Raw genomic sequence first — 23,842 nt, 5'->3', positions numbered from 1 at the left:
AGAAGAACTGGTGAATGTAATGGGTTGTGTATCATTTACCACGGTGGTAAATGAAGTCATTACTACTGTTCAAGAAAGGCCCTACGGCCATCCCGTTATAAAGAGATAAATGGCACTGAGTGACAGAGGAGAACTAAAAAAAAAGACCAGGGGACACCTTTGTTCTGTGAGATCAGCAGTGAGAAAGTGGGGACCTGGCTGAAATAAAACAACAAACACATGAAATTTCTCATTTATAATTTTAATCGAAGCATTACTATTCATTTTTTTCTTAACTCTTTCTTATAAGCACCAAATTTTAATAGCTAAGTCAATTTTTTGGGAAAGAAACACCATCAAAGAACTTTCCTCCAGAACAAAACAATGATGTTCATTCCTCCAAATAACCAAATTCGAAGTCAACCGAAACAAAAAGAAAAAGCCCACACACACACACACAAAATGTAACAAAAATCACATTCTAGGGGTTCAGTGCATTTAGCAGCCTTCGCTGTGCTGTCTAATCATCCTTCAGCTGACTTTCAAAAAAAATTAACACCCTAGCACATCAAAATATACATTTTCCATTTGCTTTGTTTAAATTAAAAATAATAATTAAAAAAAGAAAACTTGAAGGAAATCACAATCAATTGCCTGACTCATTTCGATGTCATGTACAGCACACATGATTGGGAGAGATTGGTCTTCAAGGTTTAGCTTTCTTCCAAACAGTGTAAAATACCCACCTGGATAGGGAGTCAAGGAATAAGAGCAGGTAATTCAAAGGAGGACAGACAGCACTGAGAATTTGTTTGCTGGCCTACAAACTGGAAGACGGTGAGTTTCATGGCTGAAAGCACTGCGGTGATGGGAATTAAGTCCTCTTAAGGGAGGCCACGTTTTGGCCTGGACACCTCCCACCTGTGACCGGGACGCCGGTGGCGTGAAGGGAGCCGAGTGGAGAAAAGGCTAAAGGCATACGAACACTTCCTCGGAAGACGATACCGCTTCCTAGGTCTTAAAATGTTTTAGGGAATGAGTATGACAAGGAAGGCTTGAAGGGAAGTGAGAGATGGGGGGGGCGGGTGAGGGAGAAAGTATGAGGGAGAAAGAGGAGGAGACAAAGATGGAAGCATGGAGCGGACTCAGAGGTCAGAAGCCTTTTCTCCAAATGTTATCAACTGACTGCTACAGTGTCTCAATATATAAACAGATCTGACTACAAAAATGTTCCAAAAGGAAACCGTGATGAAGGTGGACGGTTTGGAGCGGGGAGAGAGGTCAGGGATCTCCAGAGGTCATGGAAGAAAATGGCCGCCCCACAGACAGACTGCTCCCCTCTCCCAGGGGGACCTAGGGAGTTTCCTAGGGCCTGTGTCTCTGTCAGAGGCTGCCGGGGCTCGCAGGCAAGGACTTCCCTGAGGGCCAGCAGTAGTCACAGGATCCTCGTAGTCACGGGACCCTAGATAGCAATGAAAACTGCTGTGACAGGAAACTGGACTCCAGCGCCTCAGATGAGGAAGTTTTTATCTGGAGACCAGAGTCTGCTTTAAGAGAAAGAGAGGCATTTTAAATTTCGAATCTGGTTTTTCTCCGGACTAACTTTACTAACGGGAGCTAATGAACAACACCAATATTAGCTCTGTAATCCCCCGCATTATTTTTAGCTCTTGGTTTCTAGTGCAAATCGGGATCAAGTGAAGTGTAGAAACTAATATTAAGGTGGGATTAATTTTAATATAAAAGTCGAATGAGCATATTCATTCCTTCTGCCTGCTCCAGCTCAGGGGGAGCTTTTGAGTAGAGCTTCTGCAGCTTTAGATGCACAACGGTCTCCAGGCAGGCAGGCTAGTTAAGATGGCTCAGCGGCCCAGGCCGCCTGGCTGGCTCAGCGTCTGCCTCAGCTCAGGTCCGATCCCAGAGCCCGGCATAAGGCTCCCTGCTCAGCTATGAGCCTCTCCTTCTGCCTGAGCTTGCTCGTGCGCTCGCTGTCATAGGAGTAAATAAAATTTTTAAAAAACAAACAAACAAACAAAACCCAAAAAACGAAAAAAAGATGGCTCACCAGGCCTTAAAGCTCCAGCCTCTGCTAGGTGGGGCTTGAGAAGGAGCCCGGCGTAATCAGTAAAACGACCTGGGGAGCTGTGGCAGGGAGCTATGGCAAGGCCACACCCCAGAAGCTGAGGGTGCGGCCCAGGAATCAGCATTGTTTTCAAGTTTCAGGAAATGGCAGCCACGTCTGAATACCATGGCCGTCTATAGTACAGAGCTAATTTCATCTGTGATTGGACGGAAATGTTGAAGTGGCATGGGATTTAATTGGTGTTGTGATCTGGCAGCACAGTGGTATGGTCTAAGGATACAATTCCAAGTATGAAGGAACACAGACGATCTCCTTTGAGAATTCCACAGGACAATACAGGCGCCCAAGCTGTTCTTCGTAGAGCGACAAGGCTTCCGTCAGATTGACACAGTTACCCTAAATCAAAGAGAAAAGCAAACAATGGGATTGTTGAGTCTCACTGAGGGTCCCCCCCAGCTCATTTGAAGACCTCTAAACAATGAAAACAATTCTGGCTTTAGATTAAAGTTCATCTTTGAAAATGAGATAAGGCTTCTGTACTTTGACAAATTGTTTTCAGTTCTACTTACAGATCGATTAGCTCATTATTCTTCTACCTCGTTTATCAAGCCATTTCAAATGATTCGGCGTATGAAGCAACAGAAAGTAGAGAGACCACTTTCTCATCAGGAACACAGTCATTGTATTAACAGCACTCAATGAGCAAAGATGCATACACACCGCCGTTCAAGATGTTTGCGCCGTCATCACCACGGTGTTGAGAATGAAGCATCAGAATGATAATGTTCTCGATTTCCAGAATGGCTTAAGACTACAACCCTGGGGGTGCCTGGTGGCTCAGGTCATGATCCAAGGGTCCCAGGATCGAGCCCCGCATCAGGCTCTCTGCTCAGCAGGGAGCCTGCTTCCTCCTCTCTCTCTCTCTGCCTGCCCCCCTGCCTACTTGTGATCTCTGTCTGTCAAATAAATAAATAAAGGATATCCCACAATTCCACTCCTTATCAAACATCTCTTGACTTTGCTGTTTTAATATTTCTCCCTTTCTTGCCACCACCTTTTCAACCTGCCCCCAGCACCCCCACAGCAGCCAATGGTCAGGGAGATAGAGGGAAGCCTGCTGGGGGCATCTGGGAAAAAGTTTCAGCTTCCGGACAACCAAGGATAAACAGAGTGACCCGCCTCTTCAACTTCTCTCCTACCTAGTACCTAGAGGTGACATCAAAACCCGCAGCAGCCACTCTGTGACCACAAAGGAAGAAAGGATGAATGAGATGCAGGCCAAGACCAGAGCAGAGCGAGGAACACAGGATCTGCATAGTTCTAGAGCAGGACTGCCACTGCTTTCTTATTTTTTTTTTTAAAGTTATCTCCACACCCAACGTGGGGCTCGAACTCACATCCCAAGATCAAGAGTCCCATGTTCCACTGACTGAGGCTGCCAGCCATCCGTAAAGGAGAGCTTCTTCCTCTGTAATGCGCATAGGAGTCACAAGTGATTTTCACTCAGTAGGTCTGGGGTAGGGCTTATAATTCTAGCACCATTTCCCCCAAGGGCTGCTCATAATGGGTTCTTAATACCACCTACTACCTTTTAACCTCTGAAGTTCCTAACATTCTGAAGACTACTGAATGTGCCTGCCGATTCTAGTTCTTGTTAACAGCTTCACTTCCAATGTGCCTCAGAACAGCCAAGTACAATGTAAAATGAAAACCATTTACAAATGAAGCGTCCTGTGATGTAAGCATCCCCACAAAGGGCATTTCAAAACCAACCAACCAACCAACCAGCCACAGGCAAGTAGGCAAAAAGAACTATTCTGAGAGCCGCCCTTGGTGGTTTTAACTTAGCACATTCGCTCAGCATGACGTCGTCCTCCAGTGCCAGCCCGTTTAGTAACCCATCATCTAGGGTCCCGCAGTGGGATTTGGCCAAAGAGCCCTTCACCAGGATATAATTTGGTTTCAACATCAAGTTCACTGTGAGAGTATATAAACACCACACGTGTAATTTACGATTCACAAATAGAAAACACTGCCTGGATGTTTTTAGAACACATCACCCCTGGGGAAGCTATAGAATGGAAATGCCACCTCGGTGCACATTTCAATGGTTTTTCTTGCCATCTTAAAATTGACACCACTCTCTCTCCACTGAGGGCTTATGGGAGGATGTCCTTGCTGAGAATGTGGTAAGGAAATAGGAAAGTTTTAATTTGTTCTTCCCCAACATTGTCACAAAGCAGTCTTAAAAAGGAAAGGGAAAAAACCTCACCACAAATGGAGACCTACCCCAAAAAAGTAATGTTTCCTCTGTTTTTAAATGGAAATGCCTTTCTTTCTTTTCTTAAGAAAAACGTATCAGGTCTTTCTCCGCTGCCATAATGGTGCGCACGAACATCCCGGCCGACGCTCTCAAGAGCATTAACGGAGCCGAGAAGAGAGGCAAAGCCAGGCACGTACTAAGCTAGGCTCCGAATTCCACGTCCAGTTTCTCCCCGTGATGTTGTAGCGGCAAATCTGTGATCACTGATGATCACAGAGCTGGGAACACTGCCGGGAACCTCACAGGCAGGTCAGACAACTGTGGCGTGATCCTAGATCTGATCTAGAAAAATGGCAGAATAATCTGCTCTCATCCCACCAGTTTGGTTTCACTCTTCTGACAACCTTGGCTGGCATCATGGACCATGAGAAGAAGCAAGGTGAAAATACACAGGAGAGAAAATCCTGGGATTCTTTTTCTTGGGATGTAACACAAGCAAATAAAACCTCTCAATGGATTAAAAAAGACATTGGAGATGCAGAACAAAAACCCAATAACAGAGAATTAAACACCTTTTAAGGATGTGAAGTGTAAAAACTAATATTAAGTTGGAGGAAGAGAAGGGAATAATGGTGTGGGGGGGGCATTCTAAGAGGTGAATGTATCCCAGTTCATTAGTTTGGTTCTAGAAAATCTTCCTCGGCCCATGTTAGGTGTGGGTAGGTAACACTTGCTTTTTTACTTTACAGATTTCTGTACTGTTTATACCTTTTATTATTATTATTATTATTATTATTATTATTATTTTTAGAGAGAGCACAGGGGCAGATGGCTCGGAAGTTGTGAGAATGAGGCCTGCACTGGACTCTGCGCTCATGGGGGAGTCTGCTTGAGATTCTCCCCCTGTCCCTCTGTGCCTCCTACTCGTGCTTGTGCTCGCTCTCTCAAATGAAATAAATCTTAAAAAAAAAAAAAGTCACATGGTTAACCGACTGAGCCACCCAGGCACCTATTTTTATCTTTTAAATTTAACAGTTAACAGGTTATGATTTCGGGGTGCCTAGGTGGCTCAGTTTTTAAGCGTCTGCCTTCGGCTCAGGTTATGATCCCAGGGTCCTGGGATCAATCCCCGCATCGGGCTCTCTGCTCAGCAGGGAGTCTGCTTCCCTCTCTCTCTGCCTGCCTCTCTGCCTACTTGTGATCTGTCTGTCAAGTAAATAAATAAAATCTTTTTTTAAAAAAAAGAGGTTATGATTTCTGTAATGTCAAAAAAAATAGCAGGTCCAGAAGAATACATTTTTTTAAAAGATTTTATTTATTTTATTTGACAGAGATTACAAGTAGGCAGAGAGGCAGGCAGAGAGAGAGATGAGGAAGCAGGCTCCCTGCGGGGCTTGATCCCAGGACCCTGGGACCATGACCTGAGCCGAAAGCAGAGGCTTAACCCACTGAGCCACCCAGGCGCCCCAGAAAAATACATTCTTAACACCACTGTTCTTAGCAAGTTCAAAAGCAAGGTAAACAATATAAGGATTTAGGAAATTTCACGCATGTGAAACATCTATAAAGAAAGTATGAGGGGGTGCCTGGCTGGCTCACTAGGGAGATTGTGTGACTCTTGATCTTGTAGTCACGAGTTTGAGCCCCACACTGGGCACAGGGAAGGAAGGAAGGAAGGAAAAATATGGGAATTAAAAAAAATGGGTTACCTTCTGAGGTAGACATGGATTAGGGAGGAATGTAGATGTGTCAAGCGAGGGTACTAGTAATGTCCACTTATCAAGGGGGGGTCGTATTTTGCCTAATTTACACAAATGCCATAGACATTATTTTGTATCAAAGAAACTCTACAGCTTTTCCTAATGTGAAGCGGAGAAGAGAAGGGAGGCAGATCAAGTCCGAGGACCTGTCTCGTCTAGTCTCACGAAAGCCTATCTTCCCCGTTCAAACTACCTGCCTCCCCGCCCTGAGGCAGCGCAATTCCCACCCCTGTGGCTCTTCGCAGCCCTCCCCAGGTTTCATTGTAGACTTCCTATAAAGCATGGGTCTGCAAATTTCTTCTGTAAAGGACCAGACTGAAAATAGTTGAGGCTCTGCAGATCCAATGGTCCCCCATCACAACTACTCAATGCTGCCCCTACAGCATGAGGGCAGCCAAAGGTAAATTGTCACGAAAGCGTGTGGCCGTCTACCAAGAAAATCTTATCAAAACAAGCAGGAGAGGAGATTTTGCCCATAGTTTGCAGACCCCTGCTTTGGAGTCAAGTCTAGAATGTGTTAAAAAAAAAAAAATCGTTTCTAAACATCAAGCCCAAAAAACCCATTCATGAGCAGCTGTCGGTTTCCCAAGAAGCTTCCCAATATTTTCACCAAGTACAAGATCTAGGATTAACCACCATGGGGTGGATCTTCGTGCAGGAAGAGAAGGAAAACAGGATCAGCTGAAGACCAAAGTGTCTCTTAGAGTTGCCAAGTTGTTTTCAGCATTATTAATCTCAGACCCCATCAACCGCCCTGTACCTGCATTAAAATGCCTCCTTGGGAGAATAAAGTTAAGACCTCTCTACTAGTCCTTCACATTTAAACATACTAATGCTTTTTAAAGGGGTGCGGGTGGTCTCCCAAAAGCCCGTAAGAATTATAGGAACCACAGTGCAATACCACCAAAGTGCTTATCTTCTGCTTATAGGTCAAGGGATTGTTGTACCAAGTAAAGAGACGCAGATCATCATTTAGCTCCTTTCGTGATCATTTTCAGAATATTCTTCAGGGCTTTGGTAGATTTTATGTATATGTATGTTTTACATAACAAAAGATACAAACTTTAAATTTAAGAAGCCCATAGAAAATGAGAAAAAAAATTTGCTTCCATCTGGTGGTAGGAGCACATACTACAGGCAAAGCAGTTTATGAAACTTATGTGGATAAACTGGCTTTCCAATGAACAATCTCCTAGAGGAAAAAGTCAAAAAAAAAAAAAAAAAAAAAAACAACCCAAATCACAATCTGTGTCTCCATCTGCTGGCAGAGACAACACACTACAGCCACAGCCCAGGGCTGGGCAATCAGGACAGCAGGTCTTGAGGACAGAATGAATTCCCAAGGCAGGACAGGTCAGCTATTTATAAACTACTGTTTGAAAGAACATAATTCAATTACAACGTTCTATCCTTAACAAATATAAATTTCAATAAAATACATGCAAATTTCAAAATATAAAATTCTTATTGAGACTTTTGGGGAAAAAAACCAGTTAAGTAATCTACCTGTGTAAAGTATTTCCCATCCTGTTTCAGTACTTTCATCGAGAGGTCAAGAATCAGTCTGAGAAACTCCCATGTGGAATCTGGATGTTAAAACAAAATTTTTACGTTACATAAATATGGGCTTGCATGCATCAGAAACATCTAAAAAGTCAATTATCCACATTAATATTCAACAATACCTCCCAAAAAGAAAGAAATAGCCAAGAGCTTAAGACCTAATATTCAAGAGCATTTACTGTCATTTCGGGGGAGTCCTGTACACACGTGTACATACTCAAGCAAGGTCAAAAGTATTCATGTGCTTAGCACTGCTTTAACGATACCAATAAAGATTTGAACAAAAATGCAGTGGTTGAAATCTCAAAGACAACAGCTTAAGAGGGAAGCAGGACATCCCAAGAGAGAAACAGCAAGGGTCGTCACATGGGGACCTGGTCCGCAAGCTCAGCAGGAAGGCAAGATTATGGGGAAAACACTAACTCTGACACACCAAACCAGCAGCGATGTGGAGTAGGTGGTCTGAGAATGGGGAACTGTCTCTGGTGTTGCTCAGAAAGCTCACCAGTTTGTCCCAGTACAGGTTAAAAATCACGTAACAGAAATAAATCCCCAAACAAGCTAATTTGTCAATGATGTGATTAGGAGCCATTGCATTTAGTGTCTCTCTCCAACGACTGAGTAAATGTGTCCATTTAGTGTCTGAAATCCAACCATCTTTCCACCGTGGGCCTCAGCTGAACTACCTTGAAAAACTGAAGGAACCAACGAAGGAGACCATCTTTAAGAACCTTCCATTCTCACAGAGTGCCAAGGAAAACATTTTCATGAACATTATCTCGGTTATAACAGAAAAAAACAGGATCTACCTTCTTCTGGAGATGTGGAGATCGGAACAGCTGTCAAATCATTAATCACATAATCAAACTCTCTCCCTTCTTTGGCGTACCTCTTCAGTACTGGGATACAGTCTTCTATTAGAACCTTCCAAAGAGAAGAGGAACAGACACACGTGAGCTGACTCATGTGGGTGGAAGCGCTAAAACCCTTGGGGAGGGGGGCGGGAAATGAAACTGCTGTTGGCGGCACATGGCCTGCCTTTGAGCAAAAGTGACTTCCAGCCGTGCCCTACGGCTACAATTCCGTGCCTGCTAGAGGCTTTGTCTGCCTCCTCACTTCATCCAAGCAACATATCTACAGGTACTATTATTAGCCACACTGTACCAATGGAAAACCAAAGTTAAGAGAGGTTACGCAGGGGCACCTGGGTGGCTCAGTCAGTTAAGCTTCCGACTGAGGTCATGAGCTCAGGGCTGTGAGATCGAGCCCCACATTGGGCTCCGCGCTGGGAGAGGCATGGAGAGCCTGCTTAAGGTTCTCTCTCTTCCCTCTGGCCCTCCACCCCTTCCTCTCTAAATCAAACTAGAGAGAATATATAGTGTTTGCTTCAGCTGCACACACACTACAATTGGAATGATACAGCGGAAGAGGAGCATGGCCTCTGCACAAGGACGAAACACAAATTCCTGAAGGATTCCATACTTTTGAGAGACAGAGGGAGGGAGGGAAAAGGGGGGGGAAGCTTGCCCAAAGGTACCCGGTAAGAAACGAAGTCAAGAAGTACACCGAGATCTGTATGAAAGCCAAGTTCATACTTGAACTCTAGTCTACGGTCTCTCCTACTACTGTCTCTATCTTCTTCTACTTTGACTTTTTCTTCTATGCTAAACACTGAATGACTTCACTGTCTATTGATTTTTTGCATCTCACCTCAAACTTTTAACCTACCGTTTTTCCTTTTTATTTTTTTTTAACTACTTAGAATACTGTTGGTAAGACAACCGTGTAAGAAATACCAACTCGCACAATCACAATTATTAACAAGTACAGTAGTTAAGAGCTGGAATTCTCGAACAGATCCTGTGCAATAAACATAATTATCCTTGAACAACATGGGTTTGAACTGTTATTCGCTTATTATTCACAGTTGTTTTTCCTCCTAATACAGCAAATAGGTATTCACAGTATTTTTTTTTCTAATACAACACTGTAGAAGTATTTTCTCGATCACATTTACTTTTCTCTGGATTATTGTATGAATACAATACATAATACATATAACATACAAAATGGGTCCACTGACTATGTTCTTGGTAACACATCCAGTCAACACTATGTTACTAGTTAAGTTTTGGAGGAGTCAAGTTATGTTGTAGATTTCTGACTGTGTGTGGGTGGGGAGCAGGACCCCTAACCCTCATGGGTGAATAGTACAGGAACTCGGTTTGGGGCCTGCCTTCATTTCTCTAGTTACAACACACTTACTCATGAAAACCAAGTTCATGGAAGTCAGAAGTCAAGTTTGCCAGAATTCCCTAAAATAACCTATTCCAGAATTTTTCCTCTGAACGTCCTTACACAGATCCTCAGTCACAATTTGAAGAACCTGATCTCACAGCCCTATTGTTTTATAACTTGCTTCACTTAATGCGCCATCTAAGTGCAACCACACAGAGATCAAGACACTACTCAATCCCGTGGGACATGCGCAGTGTTCTCCTATGCTCGCATACACTCCTACCAACACACATTCTCACACAAACGCACACGTGGTTTTTCTTAGAACTAGGATCACACACCTTCTGAACTCAAAAATGTTCATCTAACACCATTCCTGGTAAAGATAGATTTTTTTTCTGGGGGAGGGGTAGTGATATTTCTTAAAATTGTATCATTCCATGAAAAACGTATAGACAGATGCCGGTCTGCTGGCCACACATGCGAACACTGGGTTGCTGAAACCAAAGGCATGTCCACTTTAGTTTTTATAGTTTCGATGACAATCACACTCCAACTAGCAGTGCACGCAAGCACCTCATTCTGTTGTGTCCCCCTTTTTTTATCTGTCCCTCTTTCTATTCTGTCCGGTTCCTTGCTACTGTTTTCACATGAACTTGCTGGGCCGTTAACAAAGGTGAGTTTATAGGACATATGTACGATTTTTGTCTTCTGGGAAATACTAGTTCACATCCTTTGCTGTTTTTCTCTTTAGTTATCTTATTTTTTTAAATCTTAAATTGTAGCGGCTCTCTGCATTCTTGAAAGGATTAAATCCCTGTCGTGTTTGCTACCAGTTTTTCAGCTTCATTTATACAATCAGGTGGTGGTTGTAGTTTCCGGGTTTCTTGTCTTTCTTGAAAAGGTTTTCCAGCTCTAAGGTTAAATATGCTGAATAAGTTTTTGCATCCAGAGCTTAAGCTGTCGGAGATTAATTTTTCTATGGTTTCTAGGGTCACGTTAACTTTGTTCTGATGGAGATGGACAGCTCATTGTGTTAGCATCACTTATGACATCAACTCAATCTCCTTTTCCCAAGCAAACTGAAATACATCCTAGGTCATCTTTACTTGCATGAATACACACGCAGACATGTTCAAAGTCTCCTTGCCATTCCTCTTTATGTGCATTCCTGTGTCAACATCACACTCCCTACTTCATTACTATGCTTTAACGGTAAATTACTAAACAACAAGGCAAATTTCCCTGCACTATGATTTTTTTTTTAAATTTTTCTTGGCAGGGCGCCTGGGTGGCTCAGTTGATTAAGCGTCTGTCTGCCTTTGGCCCAGGTCATGATCTCAGGGTCCTGGGATCAAGCCCCACATCCAGCTCTCTGCTCAGCAGGGAGCCTTTTTCCCTTTCTCTCTCTGCCTGCCTCTCTGCCTACTTGTGATCTCTGTCTGTCAAATAAATAAGTAAGATTTTATTTATTGGAACACCTGGGTGGCACAGCCAATTAAGCTGCTGCCTTCGGCTCAGGTCATGATCCCAGAGTCCTGGGATGGAGTCCCACATTGGGCTCCTTGCTCAGCGGGGAGCCTGCTTCTCTCTCTGCCTGCCACTCGGCCTGCCTGTGCTCACTCGCTCTCTGACAAATAAATAAAATCTTTTTTAAAAATCTTTTTTAAAAAAAGGATTTTATATATTAGAGAGTGAGCACGCACAAGCAGGGGGAGCGGCAGGCAGAGGGAGGAGGAGGCTCCCCGCTGAGCAGAGATCCTGAGATGCGGGGGCTCCATACCAGGACCCTGGGATCATGACCACAGCCGAAGGCAGGCATTTAACCAACTGAACTACCCGGGTGTCTCAATAAAAAAAAATATTTTAAAAAATTTATTCTTGGCTATTCTTAGGTATTTATTGTTACAAATGAAATTAAAAATCATCTGACTTAATTCTAAAAACTTCCTTGGGATTCTGATTGGACTTACTTATAATTAGGAAGTTAAAGACATTGTTCTGGTATTCTCATCCTAAAAATATAATATGCCTCTCCATATATGCCAATTCTTTTTTTTTTTAAAGATTTTATTTATTAATTTGACAGAGAGAGACACAGTGAGAAAGGGAACGCAAGCAGGGGGACTGGCGGAGGGAAAGCAGGCTTCCTGCCCAGCAGGGAGCCCAATGTGGGGCTCGATCCCAGGATGCTAGGATCATGACCTGAGCTGAAGGCAGACACTTAATGACCCAGCCACCCAGGAGCCCCTCCATATAGTCCAACTATAGTTGTGGTAGTTTAATAAGATCTTGACATAATTCTTATCAGTCCCACAATACCATTCTTAATTAAATATACTCCTAACTATTTAACAATTGGTCATTATTCCTAAATGTGAAACCTCAAAGTACAAAAATCCTAGAAGAGAACACAGGCAGGAACCTCTCTGACATCAGTCACAGCAACATTTTTCTGGATCTGTTTCCTGAGTTAAGGGGAAAAAAAGCAAAAATAAACTACTGGGACTACATCAAAATAAAAAGCTTCTGCACAGCAAAGGAAACAATCAACAAAACTAAAAGACGACCTACAGAATGAGAGAAGATATATCTGCAAATGACATTATCTGATAAAGGGTTAGTATCCAAAATATATAAACGACTTACACAACACCCAAAGTACAAATAACACAACTTAAAAACGGGCAGGAGACACGAACAGACATTTTTCCAAAGACAACCTCCAGACGGCCAACAGAGATGGGCAACAGACACATGAAAAGATGCTCAGTATCACTCATCACCAGGGAAATGCAATTCAAGGCTACAATGAGATATCACCTGTCAACACAAGAAACAAAAGGTGTTGGCAAGGATGAGGAGAAAGGGGAACCCGCTTGCACTACTGGTGGAAATGCACATGGCAGAAGCCATTATGGAAAACAATATGGACGTTCCTCAAAAAGTTAAAAACAGAGCGCACCCTCTGACCCGGCAACTGTGCTACCAGGTATTTACCCAAAGAATACAAGAACATTTGCTAATCCAAAGGGATACTTGTATCCCAATGTTTATGGTAGCGGTATTTACAATAGCCAAGATACGGAAGCAGCCCAAGTGTCCATCAACTGATGGAATGAATAAAGCATGCACGCGCGCGCGTGCGCACACACACACACACACACACACACACTGGAATATTACTCAGCCATCAAAAGAATGACACCTTGCCATTTGTAATGACGGTTGAGCTACAGTGTATTATGCTAAGTGAAATATGTCAGTGAGAGAAAGACAAATGCTGTATGATTTCACTCATACAGGGAATTTAAGGGAAAAAAAATGAACAACCAAAAATAGAAACAAACCAAAAAACAGTTAACTATACTGAACAATCAGATGGTTACAAGAGGGGAGGTGGGCAGGGGGATGGGTGAACAGGTGATAGGGATTAAGAGTGCACTTAGCATGATGAGCAGGGAGTAATGCAGAATTGCTGAATCACTGTACTGTATATGTGAAACTAATAATAATACTCTTGTTAACTACACTAGAATTAAAATTAATAACTTGAAAAAAATTGGTCATTATTCTTTGTCATTATTCTGATAGGATCTCCAGGCCACTCTCTACCTCCAATTTCCGTTCAAACTGTTCTGGATTTAACATAGCTTAAAAAAATTTTTTTTGGACTGTCTCCATCCAATCACTTCACCAAATTCTCATGAACTCAACTCATTTTTGAAGTGAGTATCCTAGACTGTCTAAGCATTTAACAATTTAACATCATCTGCAAATAATCATTCTTTCTATATTTTTACTCTTCATTTTCCTAACTTACTGCCTTAGCTAATGCCTCAAAAACAATGTTGAATAAGGATAACAATAAGCATCTTCACCTTATTTCTAGTTTTACTGGAAACGCCATATGTATTTTGCCATTTTGTGTGACACTAAGTTTCTGATAAGTCATTCAATTTCTATTGAAATTTTATCTTACTTAAAAGACTTTTTATTAAGAATGCTAAATATCCCAAGCGCTTTGTCATCTGTTAATATACTATCTTCTCTTTTAAATAATTCATACAATCAATCATGTTGACAGATTTCTTAAGATTCCCATCTTTATGTTTCTGAGCTAAATCTTCTTTCGGCCTAAAGAGTTCTTTAAATAAACTGCTGGATTTTGTTTTACTATTTTTCCTTGAGAATCTTGTATATTCATCAAAATCAATCTTTAGTTTTCTTTTTGTACTACCTTAAGGATTTTAGTATTAAGGTTAATCTATCATAAAAGGAATGGGGAGAACTTTGGAACATGTTCTATTTTCTAAAACTGGTTAAGCAGGGTAATTATGTGTTTTTGAAATAAACATTTGCAAAGACCTGGTGCTTTTTAGTAATGGTAGTATTTTAATGGATAAGGGGCTTGCCTGTGGTACCCCCAGATGAGGAAATCCCCAACCCATCCCTTGAGAGCACTCAGAAAACCCTCAACCTCAGAAGAATTTTCCAGGCTCCTCCTAATGGTTGTTCTAATCCAGCAAGAAGACGGAAGGGGTGGGCGGGTGTCTTCCGACATCTAACTTCCTCAAAAGCAGAACCATTTCAAATAAAATACTTTTCCATTCCCTAGAATGTCAATGTCAAATGTCAATGTCAATGTCACCACCTGCCTTTGGTGCTCTGCTTTGCTTTCAGACAGATGTGCAAGTCAAGAGTTGTTTTTCAAAGCCATTAGTAATGGTCCCTCCATACAGCCAGCTGCTAATTACAACACTCTACAACTCCACCGTCCCACATGTCTGGGTTGGTGGTTCTGCATATGCTTACATTGTTCTCAATCCATATAAGGAAGTTTCAGGAGCCAGGGAGCCCGGTATCAGAGTGAATCACTCTTCTAAACTTACCCTATAATCTTGAATAAATGTCCTTTGAACTAAGCTGAATCTTCCTCAGCTACAAAAGAGGAGCACAGCCACTTGGTGCAGGGTTGAGAATTACAGGTTAAAACACCTTAGGCAGAGAGTCTAGCTAACAATGCAAACAATATTTGACAACAATGGTAACGTTTAAGCTCCGTGTGAGTGCAACAAATCTGCCATGCTCTGATGAAACTGACCCCACCCCGCCCCTTCTTAAAACTCTCAAACAGCACATGTGAAATATATATCCTTCTTTTCCCTTTTGCCCACGAAACAATCACACCTACATTTCAACAGAGACAGATCTCTCTTCCAGTTTAAAAAATTAACATGCATGAACCATGAAATCAAATTTGGATGCCAACATATTAGGGAAGATGCAGTAGGGGTAAACAATTTACAGATCAACAAATTAAAGCAGTCGTCTGAATTGTTTCCAAATCTGGAGACAGGCAGTGCCTGGGTGGCTCAGTTGTTAAGCCTCAGCCTTCGGCTCAGGTCATGATCTCAGGGTCCTGGGATCAAGCCCCACATCGGGATCTCTGCTCAGTGGGGAGCCTGCTTCTCCCTCTCCCTCTCCCTCTGCTTATGTTCACTCTCTCGCTGTGTCTTTCTGCCAAATAAAAAAAATCTTTAAAAAAAAACTGGAGACATACTTTTGTTTCCTTTTTTTTTTTAAAGACACACATTTAAGATCCTATTCAAATAAAATGTATTTGCTTGGTTATCTTGTTCTAACAAGTACTGTAGATATAAGCACTGAACACGTGCATGCTCAAAATACAATACAAAACATATCCAACAAGCTGTAATGATTGGTCAACTTGCAAGCACAGTACAATTTAGGACAGAAACTAATTTGCTTAGCAAGAAGCAACTGCTGAGATGTACACAATTCACACAAAGAGTCTGAAGGGTAGCAGAACACACCACCTCAAAGTACGCCACTTTGGTCTACTACATTGAGCTGTAGGCACGTGAAAAACAGCAAATGGAGAAAACAAGTTTCTGTGAACTCCCCTTCAATCTGCCTGAAGACAAATCCTCCGAAAGAAACTCCACTGTCAGAGAGCCTCTCCCTGGTGGGTTCAACCAGGAAAGGGTGACCTCTATCATAGGACAAGAGACGGATACCACATCCAGACACACTTAGTCACAAATATCATATACCTCCCGCGTCTACTCTTCCAAGGGCCCATTATCATTCCTAAAAATCACTCACTTTGCCCAAGACACCTATGACCCCTTAACCCTACTAAGATGATATTTAAGCCTAAATTCTAAAGCGACCTCCGAGTTACTCACTTATCTCTGGGTCTCTCCAAGCACATAAGAGAAACGTTACTCAACTGCTGTTTTTCTCTTGTTAATCTGTCTTCTATTATATAGGAGTCTTAGTCAAGATCCAGAAGGGCAGAGGGCAAGGGTGCTGATAATCCTGAGTCCGTCTCTGGCCCTCTGATCTTGTTCATGTTTGCTCAATGACCTCTTGGGACTACATGTTCTGGAACCTTAGAGATTAATAGATGTACGTCAGAAATGCCTGCCCAGGAAGGCTGGGATGTGTTTTGGCTTCCTGTGAATCTGTTAGAGATAACAGTCTTTCCCCTTCCTCAAACACAGGTGGTGCCGTAAAATCTAATGAAAGCTTGATTAAAGGCCAGTTAAGTCAGTTAGGTGCACACATACCCAGTGAAGGTCATGGGAACAGTACGCTCGGACTCCAGTGCCCTTCCTACATGTCCTCTTCCTCTATAACATCCGTGGGCCACAGTCTGGACCTTGCAGAGAGTAACTATGCAGCTGCTGCGACCATCCTCTGCCCGATCCAGCCACTCAGTTAAGCGTCCCGGAGTAAAACTCGGTGTAAACTCTACCGTGTGGTCTCCTTTGTTTTCCGGTCACCAAGTGCCTAATCAGTTTGGGGGGTTAATCTACTGTCCCTCCCCCACCTTCTAACAGTAGAGGGCAACGTTTTCCTTCCCTCCAAGATGATCTATGTATCTTCTTAACCAATTTCCCTTAAAGTTGTTTTAGGAAGGTACAATTCAAGTCAATAACATATTATTAGCGGACTGCAAAATGTTATCTAGAAAACATAATTACCTGATAGCAGTCTCCTTTAAGATTGTCTAAGACGTCCCCACATGTTTTTCGCATGTATTTCTTACATCCATCAATCACCATTTGGTCAATGTTCCAACAGGTCAAGGAGAAATTAATCCTGAATTTGGATCTATCAAAGAATTCTGAAATAGTAATACTCTAACGAAAAGGCAGGGGCACCTGCATGGCTCAGTCGGTTAAGCATCCAACTCTTGATCTCAGTTCAGGTCACTATCTCAGGGTTGTGAGATCGGGCCCAGCATCCGGCTCAGCATGGAGTCTGCCTGAAATTCTCTTCCTCTCTGTCTGCTCCTCACTATACTCTCTTTCTCAAATAAATAGATAAAAATCTGAATAAAGGAAAGTAAAATCTTTATAAAGGTAAAACAAACATAAATTTTATAACACTAACTTGGGTATCAGATTTACCAAAAAAAAAAAAAAAAAAAAACACAATGATTTCATTTTTGTACCAAGGTCACTCAAAAAGAATGGAATTTTCTCTTCTCATGAAGAAGCCCTTCCAAAGTGATAAGCAGTAGACACGCTACCAAGGGTACTTTCTCGCTTTCTCCACTAGGGGATCTCTGCTGTTTTGTCTGTAGCCATATAAAAAGGCTACTGGTACTAAATGGAATGTTTTTGTTCAAGGCAGTATTTATAAGGCATTTGCCTCGTAACATTAACTGGAGTCTTAAGACAAAAAGAGGAAGGAAACAGAAGCCAACTGAACTTGACCTCCAAACAAAGGATATCTCTACCATAGTGACCATCTTTGGTTTCAGTTTGACTATTTCACATAATATGCCCCCATCTCCACCCCCAAGAATCAGCACATCTTTGCCACTGTAGTCTTCTTTTCCACTGCCCATGATGGCCTGGGTATACGCCAAATCACTCTCTGCCAGATCTAGGGAGGAAAAACACAGGTACAAAATGTAAGTCTACCGAAACCCATACTGCGACCTGACTTGCCATCCTAGAAAGTGCTGGAATCTAGTCTAAAATTCGCACTGTTTTTCATTTTTGATCTTTAAAAACTGTCAACAATGTACAGAGGTCCTTTTTTTTTTTTGCATTGTGGACTTTTCATCAACCCTACTCACCTGACACCTAATATATCCCATACACATAATTGGTCAGCAGGAAAAAGAATTCAGTCTTAAGAATGTTCTGATATGCTGATTAAAAGCAATCACATCTTTTATTACATGAAACAGCCTGAGAGTTGCTCCAAGTAATAGGAGAGAGAAAAAAAGCAAACTAGGGTTTAGAGGAAACAAGAATGGCCCAGAACTGCTAAATTGTTAGCACTCAGTGGTGAGTATACGCAGGTTCATTTTGTCTACTCAGGTTTGTAATTTTCCATAACAAAAATATTTCTTAAAAAATAGGCAGGGGCACCTGGGTGGCTCAGTGGGTTAAAGCCTCTGCCTTCAGCTCAGGTCATGATCCCGGGGTCATGGGATCGAGCCCCACATTGGGCTCTCTGCTCGCCAGGGAGCCTGCTTCCCCCTCTCTCTCTCTGCCTGCCACTCTGCCTACTTGTGATCTGTCAGACAAATAAATATAATCTTTAAAAAAATAAACAATCATCTTTTCTTTATATGAGTATCGTGCCAATACTCAACACTAAGTATACTAAGAAAAAGGAACATCAAGACCAAGTTTTCATGGCTCTGCCATAAAACGTGAAAGCCTAGGGGCACCTGGGTGGCTCGGATGGTTAAGCGTCTGACTCTTGGTTTAGGTTCAGATCGCGATCTCAGGGCCACAGGTTGGGGCCCCGGGGGGCCTGGTTGGACTCTGCCCTCTGAGTGGTGTCCGCTTCCCCTCTCCCGCTGCCCCTCCTCACCCCCATTCACACATTCTAAGATTAAAAAAAAGATAAAATCTTTCAAATAAAAAATAAAAATATAACATGAAAGCCCAGACAATCCATGGGTTATTATGACATAAATGTTCCTTTCAAAAAAAACAGCACTGCCAAGGACAAACTAGGACACATCCACAATGGTGCTCTTTGTCATGAAAGCACCATAACCTAAAACAGTTCACTTTGCTATGCTAAGTGACTAGGATACCTAACTAGGGTAGCTAGTTAGCTAACTAGGTAGCTACCTAACTAGGGTAGGGATGGAATACTTACTAACATCCCCGCTAAGGATGAGAATATTCCCAAATTGCTTCGAGTGTAGAATTTTAATGTTCTGATAAGGTGAATCTTCATCATACACCACTTCATCTATGTCATACTCAACCAGGCGACCATCAGCGGTGGGCCAGTATCTGTCGATAGCTCCTCCTCGAACTATGGGTGGTAATCTGAAAAAAGGGCAAACAAGAATGAGCATTTATAGAACACCGCTTATGGGGCCGCTATCTTAAAAGTGAACCTGGAGGGGCACCAGAGTGGCTTAGTCAGCAGACGATGCCATTGTTGACCTTGGGGTTATGAGTTCAAGCCCCACGTTCGGTGTAGTGATTACTTAAAAAAAAAAAAAAGTTTGGGGGGAAAAGCGAACCCGGAAGCAGGAGTGTATAAAAGCAAGCCATGTGGGGCACCTGGGTGGCTCAGTGGGTTAAGCCACTGCCTTCGGCTTGGGTCATGATCTCAGGGTCCTGGGATCGAGTCCCGCATCGGGCTCTCTGCTCAGCGGGAAGCCTGCTTCCCTCTCTCTCTGCCTGCCTCTCCGTCTACTTGTGATTTCTCTCTGTCAAATAAATAAAATCTTTAAAAAAAAAAAAAAGCCAGCCATGTGCCCTCTGACCAGTTCCAGAATAGTATATAAATGTAAAGCCTGGGTTTTCAGCTATATACAAAACTAGCAAATCTCTGCCACTGTTATACATTAAGAGATTACCTTTTTAATGAACCTTTTTGGCATGCCTTCAATTTTCCCTTAAAAAAAAAAAAGGCTGGACATAATGGCCACCTCAGACATCACACTTCAGTCCAAATACCTCAGCAGGAATCTCTGAGGATGGGTCACCCCACACCACGCTGCCACTACCATGTTCACACAAGTGTACGGGGGTCTAATACCATCATCTGGTACACAATCCACATTCCAATGCCCCCACGACTGTCCCAACCATGTCACTTACAGCTGTTCCGCTATTGGATGAAGGATCATAGCTATATTTTGTTTTCCTTTTTTACCCTCATTTTATCTAGTATAGTTTTTCCACCTGGTGTGTTTCCTAACATCTCAGGGAAGTGCAGATCAGGTGCTCTGCAGAAAATGCCTAAGGTGGGTTTGCGTGAACACCTCTTTCTTCATTAAGTCAGGGGAGCAGATATTTCCACAAGGAGCACATCAGGGGCAGAAGCTTTGTGCTTGTCTTATCATTAGAGATGCTAAGTGTGACCAGTTGGTTCAAGCGGATGGCACTAGATCCCTCCAATTGCAAAGGTACCTTTTTTTCCTTAGACATCAGTAAGCAGCCTGTGGGGTAGCCCTCTCAAAACTGCGCAAAAGCCCTGATCTCTCCACAAATCTCCAGTAGTAGCTTTGGCATCTAGAAGATTCTTGCCTGAATATATTATTACTACTAGAAGGATTGCAAACTGAGAATTTCCCATCCCATTCTTTGGCAAACGCTCAGTATTTCAGACAATGTGAATGTACTAGGAACTACCAGCAGAGGACACTAAATGACAATGAAAACCACAGCCTGAACCGGGGACTGGCAAATCGAAAAGAAACACAAAATGAGAACTAGCTCCCTACCTACCTGTGTGCAAGTCATGTGTTCTCCAGCAACAAACAGCTGTATGCTGAGATCTGCTACCTCTGACTTCCTCTGGTGAGTCTCTGCCCTCCCACTCACCTGTTTCCAGGAATACAGTCTGAACCTGTTTTAATGAAGCTTCCTCTGAGCAAACACTGACAACCATGAAGAACATTAAGACTGGGGCACCGGGTTGGCTCAGTCGGTTCAGTGTCCGACTAGATTTCAGCTCAGGACATGATCTCAGGGTCATGGGATAGAGCCCCACATCGGGCTGTGCGCTGGGTATGCGGTATGCTGGAGATTCTCTGTCCTTCTGCTTCTGCCCCTCCCCCTGCTTGCATGTGCACTGTGTGTGTGTGTGTGTGTGTGTGTGTATACATATAGACAACAACATTCAGATTTACAAAGCAGATTCCCATTAATTCTCATTTAATCCTAGCAACTCTTGATTTAACCCCTCCCTGCACTGCTTAAGTGAACAAAGGCAGCTGCTAGAATGTTCGTAGACCAGGCCTGTCTTGTAACATGTGGAGACCCAAACAGGACAATACATTCTCCTCCCTGGCCCAGAGCATGCAAACAGGACTTGAGGGAAGCCTCTTCGAGCCCTGGCTAATGGTTGGTGGCTACACAGAAGCAGGAGCGTCAACTACCAGTGACCTTAGATGAAGGTGAAAAATGCCAAGTCATGGGCTTTCAGGGGAGGAAACCCACCCCCTGGTTGACAGGCAAGCAAGCTATAAGAAATTACTAAACTATGCAAAAACCTGATGAAACAAAATGTCCATTCTCAACTGTGTCACTAAGTGCCTTGGCAGAAGTAAGGAACTCATGGCAACACAACGGTTTTCATTTGTTTTAATTTTATTAAATTTTCTTAAGATTTCATCCTTAAGTAATCTCTACACCCAAGATGGGCTCCGACTCATAACCCCGAGATCAAGAGTGGCACGCCTGACCGACTGACGCAGCTCGGTGCCCGGCAACACAATGGTTTTTAGTCTGGCAAAGAAACAACAAGGATCTCTAACAGGATGAGGAAGCCATTTATCTTGATGAAGTACTCATCCTAGCATGAAGGGCATCTCCTTGTAATGGGCTACCGGAGATGTTCTGGAGCCCAGCACAACCCCTCTTTCAACCTTCACTGCTGAAAATTGAAGAGGATTGTAGAGAGCAAGTCAGACAGAGCAAGTCCTGGGTCTCAGGTACACTGTGCCTACTGCATTCTCCCTCACCCCCGACGCCGACCCCGACAAAACTTAGTGGACATAAGCTTGTTTTCCTGTTCCTTTTCTTTGGAAAAAGAGAATATAAAAATAACTTATCTAATGCACCTCATAGCTTTTTTTTAAAGATTTTATTTATTCATTTGACAGAAAGAGACACAGCAGGAGAGGGAACACAAGTGGGGGATGGGGTGGGAGAGGGAGAAGCAGGCTCCCTGCCAAGCAGGGAGCCTGATGTGGGGCTCGATCCCAGGACCCTGAGATCATGACTAGAGCTGCAGGCAGACACTCAACGACTGAGCCACCCAAGTGCCCCCATCCCATGGCCCACAGGGGAATAATGATTTCAGATAATGTTACGAGTTACTTGATGACTAAATTTCTAACCATATCATTCCCCAGACAGAAAAATGGCATCACTGTTGTCCTTTTGAGGCCAATTACAAAAAGCCTGCCACCAAGTACTCCCAGTAACTTCTGGACCCCTCTACCGTGATTTTACGAAAAGCTGTAAGGAGCGATGACAAGCAAAAGCAAGGTCTGTATTTTGAACTGAAAATATGAAGCTGAACTCCACTCTCGCTTGGAGAACTGCTCTACCCGAAACAAAGACTTCTCGTGGGTGCCAAAACCCATAAATGTATTCCATCTACTTACTTACTCCTAGAAGTAACCCCAATAAAAGCAAGACCAATAAAAATCAGAGGCATTTTGATGTTGGCCAATTCATCATCACAGAGTTAACACATTTCAGAACACAGTGGGAACCCTCTGAATTCAGGTTGGTGCACACATACGTGTGCACCAGTCGAAGGAATGCTAAAAACTTCTGCAAGCAGGAAAAGGTGGAAAGCCCAGAAAAGTGGATGGGTGTGGACATGTTTTTAAGGACAGGGAAGAGGGAAATATGGCTGAGGAGCTGTATACTGAACTTAGGTGGGGTAAACAAATCTTGGTGCTCTGACCGACTTCCACAGTGGGCAAGTTGTACACTATTGTGTTCATTTACTGGCAGTTTCCTGCTTTCTACCCTATCAGGAGATTAACCAACATTCTAGTTGCCTTACATCAGCCCTGGAGCTTTCCTGTGGTCTGAAAAAACTTAGCAAGCTAGCTAATAAGTCCTCCACACACATCCTAGGTCTTGCCAAAATGAATGCCTGCTTCTGGAAAGTCCTGTCAACTAGAGAAATCTGTATTCTGGTTGCTTCCATCAGTGATGGCATGACCTTGATAAAGTCCCTCTAGGTTTCTCTGTGTTTGCTGTTGTGAGTAAGAGACAGATCTCCCACTATTCAGGGCCTGATAAGGAGCCATCCAGAGACAAGAGCAAACTGGTGAGAATTACTTGTGGGGCATCCATGATTAACTCCTATTCTTAATTCCCAGGCCTCTCACAAGACTCTGTCCATTCCAACAAATGTCAAAGCTGTGACTTCTATCAAAGCTCTTTTAAAATCTGTTGCCATGCACAAATACCATTGCAGTGTTCAAAAGAAATGTTCCATATCTGCGCTGTGCACTAGCCCTTAGCTCCTGACAGGGGCCAGTGAGACTGAGGAATGGAACTTTTTTATTAACTGAAATTTAAACAGCCACAGTCAGGATCGGGTCTCGGGGGCTTAACAGCTCAGGGTGGGTGGCCTCTCGGATTCTTAGTATCTTGCCAAGTTACCTTACTCAAAAGCTTTGAGGCAAATTTTCTATCACCCTGTCTTGTCATAAATGTTAGAACTGAATTCCACTCCGGAGCCCCAGAGCTGAGCAGAGACAGCAACCTTTTCACTTTCCTGGACCAGGGTGGGGAGTTCTCTCACTCCCCTACGACTGAGGCGGAAGCCTCCCCCAGCTCCTCTGCCTTATGCGCTTCCAGATCCTGATTCACTCACTATCTCCTCACTACCTGTGTTTCATTTTACACAGCGCATGCGTGCACACGTGTGTGTGCGTGTGCATATGTGTGTGTTCGTCTATTT

The 23,842-nt window shown here is 43.0% G+C and overlaps 1 protein-coding gene and 1 non-coding gene across 2 annotated transcripts in view; one reads left to right on the top strand and one right to left on the bottom strand.

The window, feature by feature from the left end:
- Positions 1-225: 225 nt before the first annotated feature.
- The window catches only part of SMS (spermine synthase), a 48,550-nt gene continuing 24,933 nt past the window's right edge, over positions 226-23,842 (bottom strand). Inside the window, exons 5-11 of the mRNA XM_059157045.1 lie at positions 19,049-19,224; positions 17,655-17,809; positions 16,900-16,989; positions 8,458-8,572; positions 7,592-7,671; positions 2,343-2,458; positions 226-725 (exon numbers count right to left, since the gene is read on the bottom strand). Coding sequence (XP_059013028.1) covers positions 686-725; positions 2,343-2,458; positions 7,592-7,671; positions 8,458-8,572; positions 16,900-16,989; positions 17,655-17,809; positions 19,049-19,224 — 772 coding nt within the window. The 3' untranslated portion in view covers positions 226-685. The remainder of the gene's footprint in view (positions 726-2,342; positions 2,459-7,591; positions 7,672-8,457; positions 8,573-16,899; positions 16,990-17,654; positions 17,810-19,048; positions 19,225-23,842) is intronic.
- Positions 9,027-9,134, top strand: LOC131822359 (U6 spliceosomal RNA). Its single transcript, XR_009350231.1, has one exon. It is a non-coding gene; the product is annotated as a U6 spliceosomal RNA (small nuclear RNA).

The sequence above is a fragment of the Mustela lutreola genome, chromosome X (assembly GCF_030435805.1).
Source record: "Mustela lutreola isolate mMusLut2 chromosome X, mMusLut2.pri, whole genome shotgun sequence".
Lineage (NCBI taxonomy): Eukaryota > Metazoa > Chordata > Mammalia > Carnivora > Mustelidae > Mustela > Mustela lutreola.
This window is presented reverse-complemented; position numbering and strand designations above follow the sequence as displayed.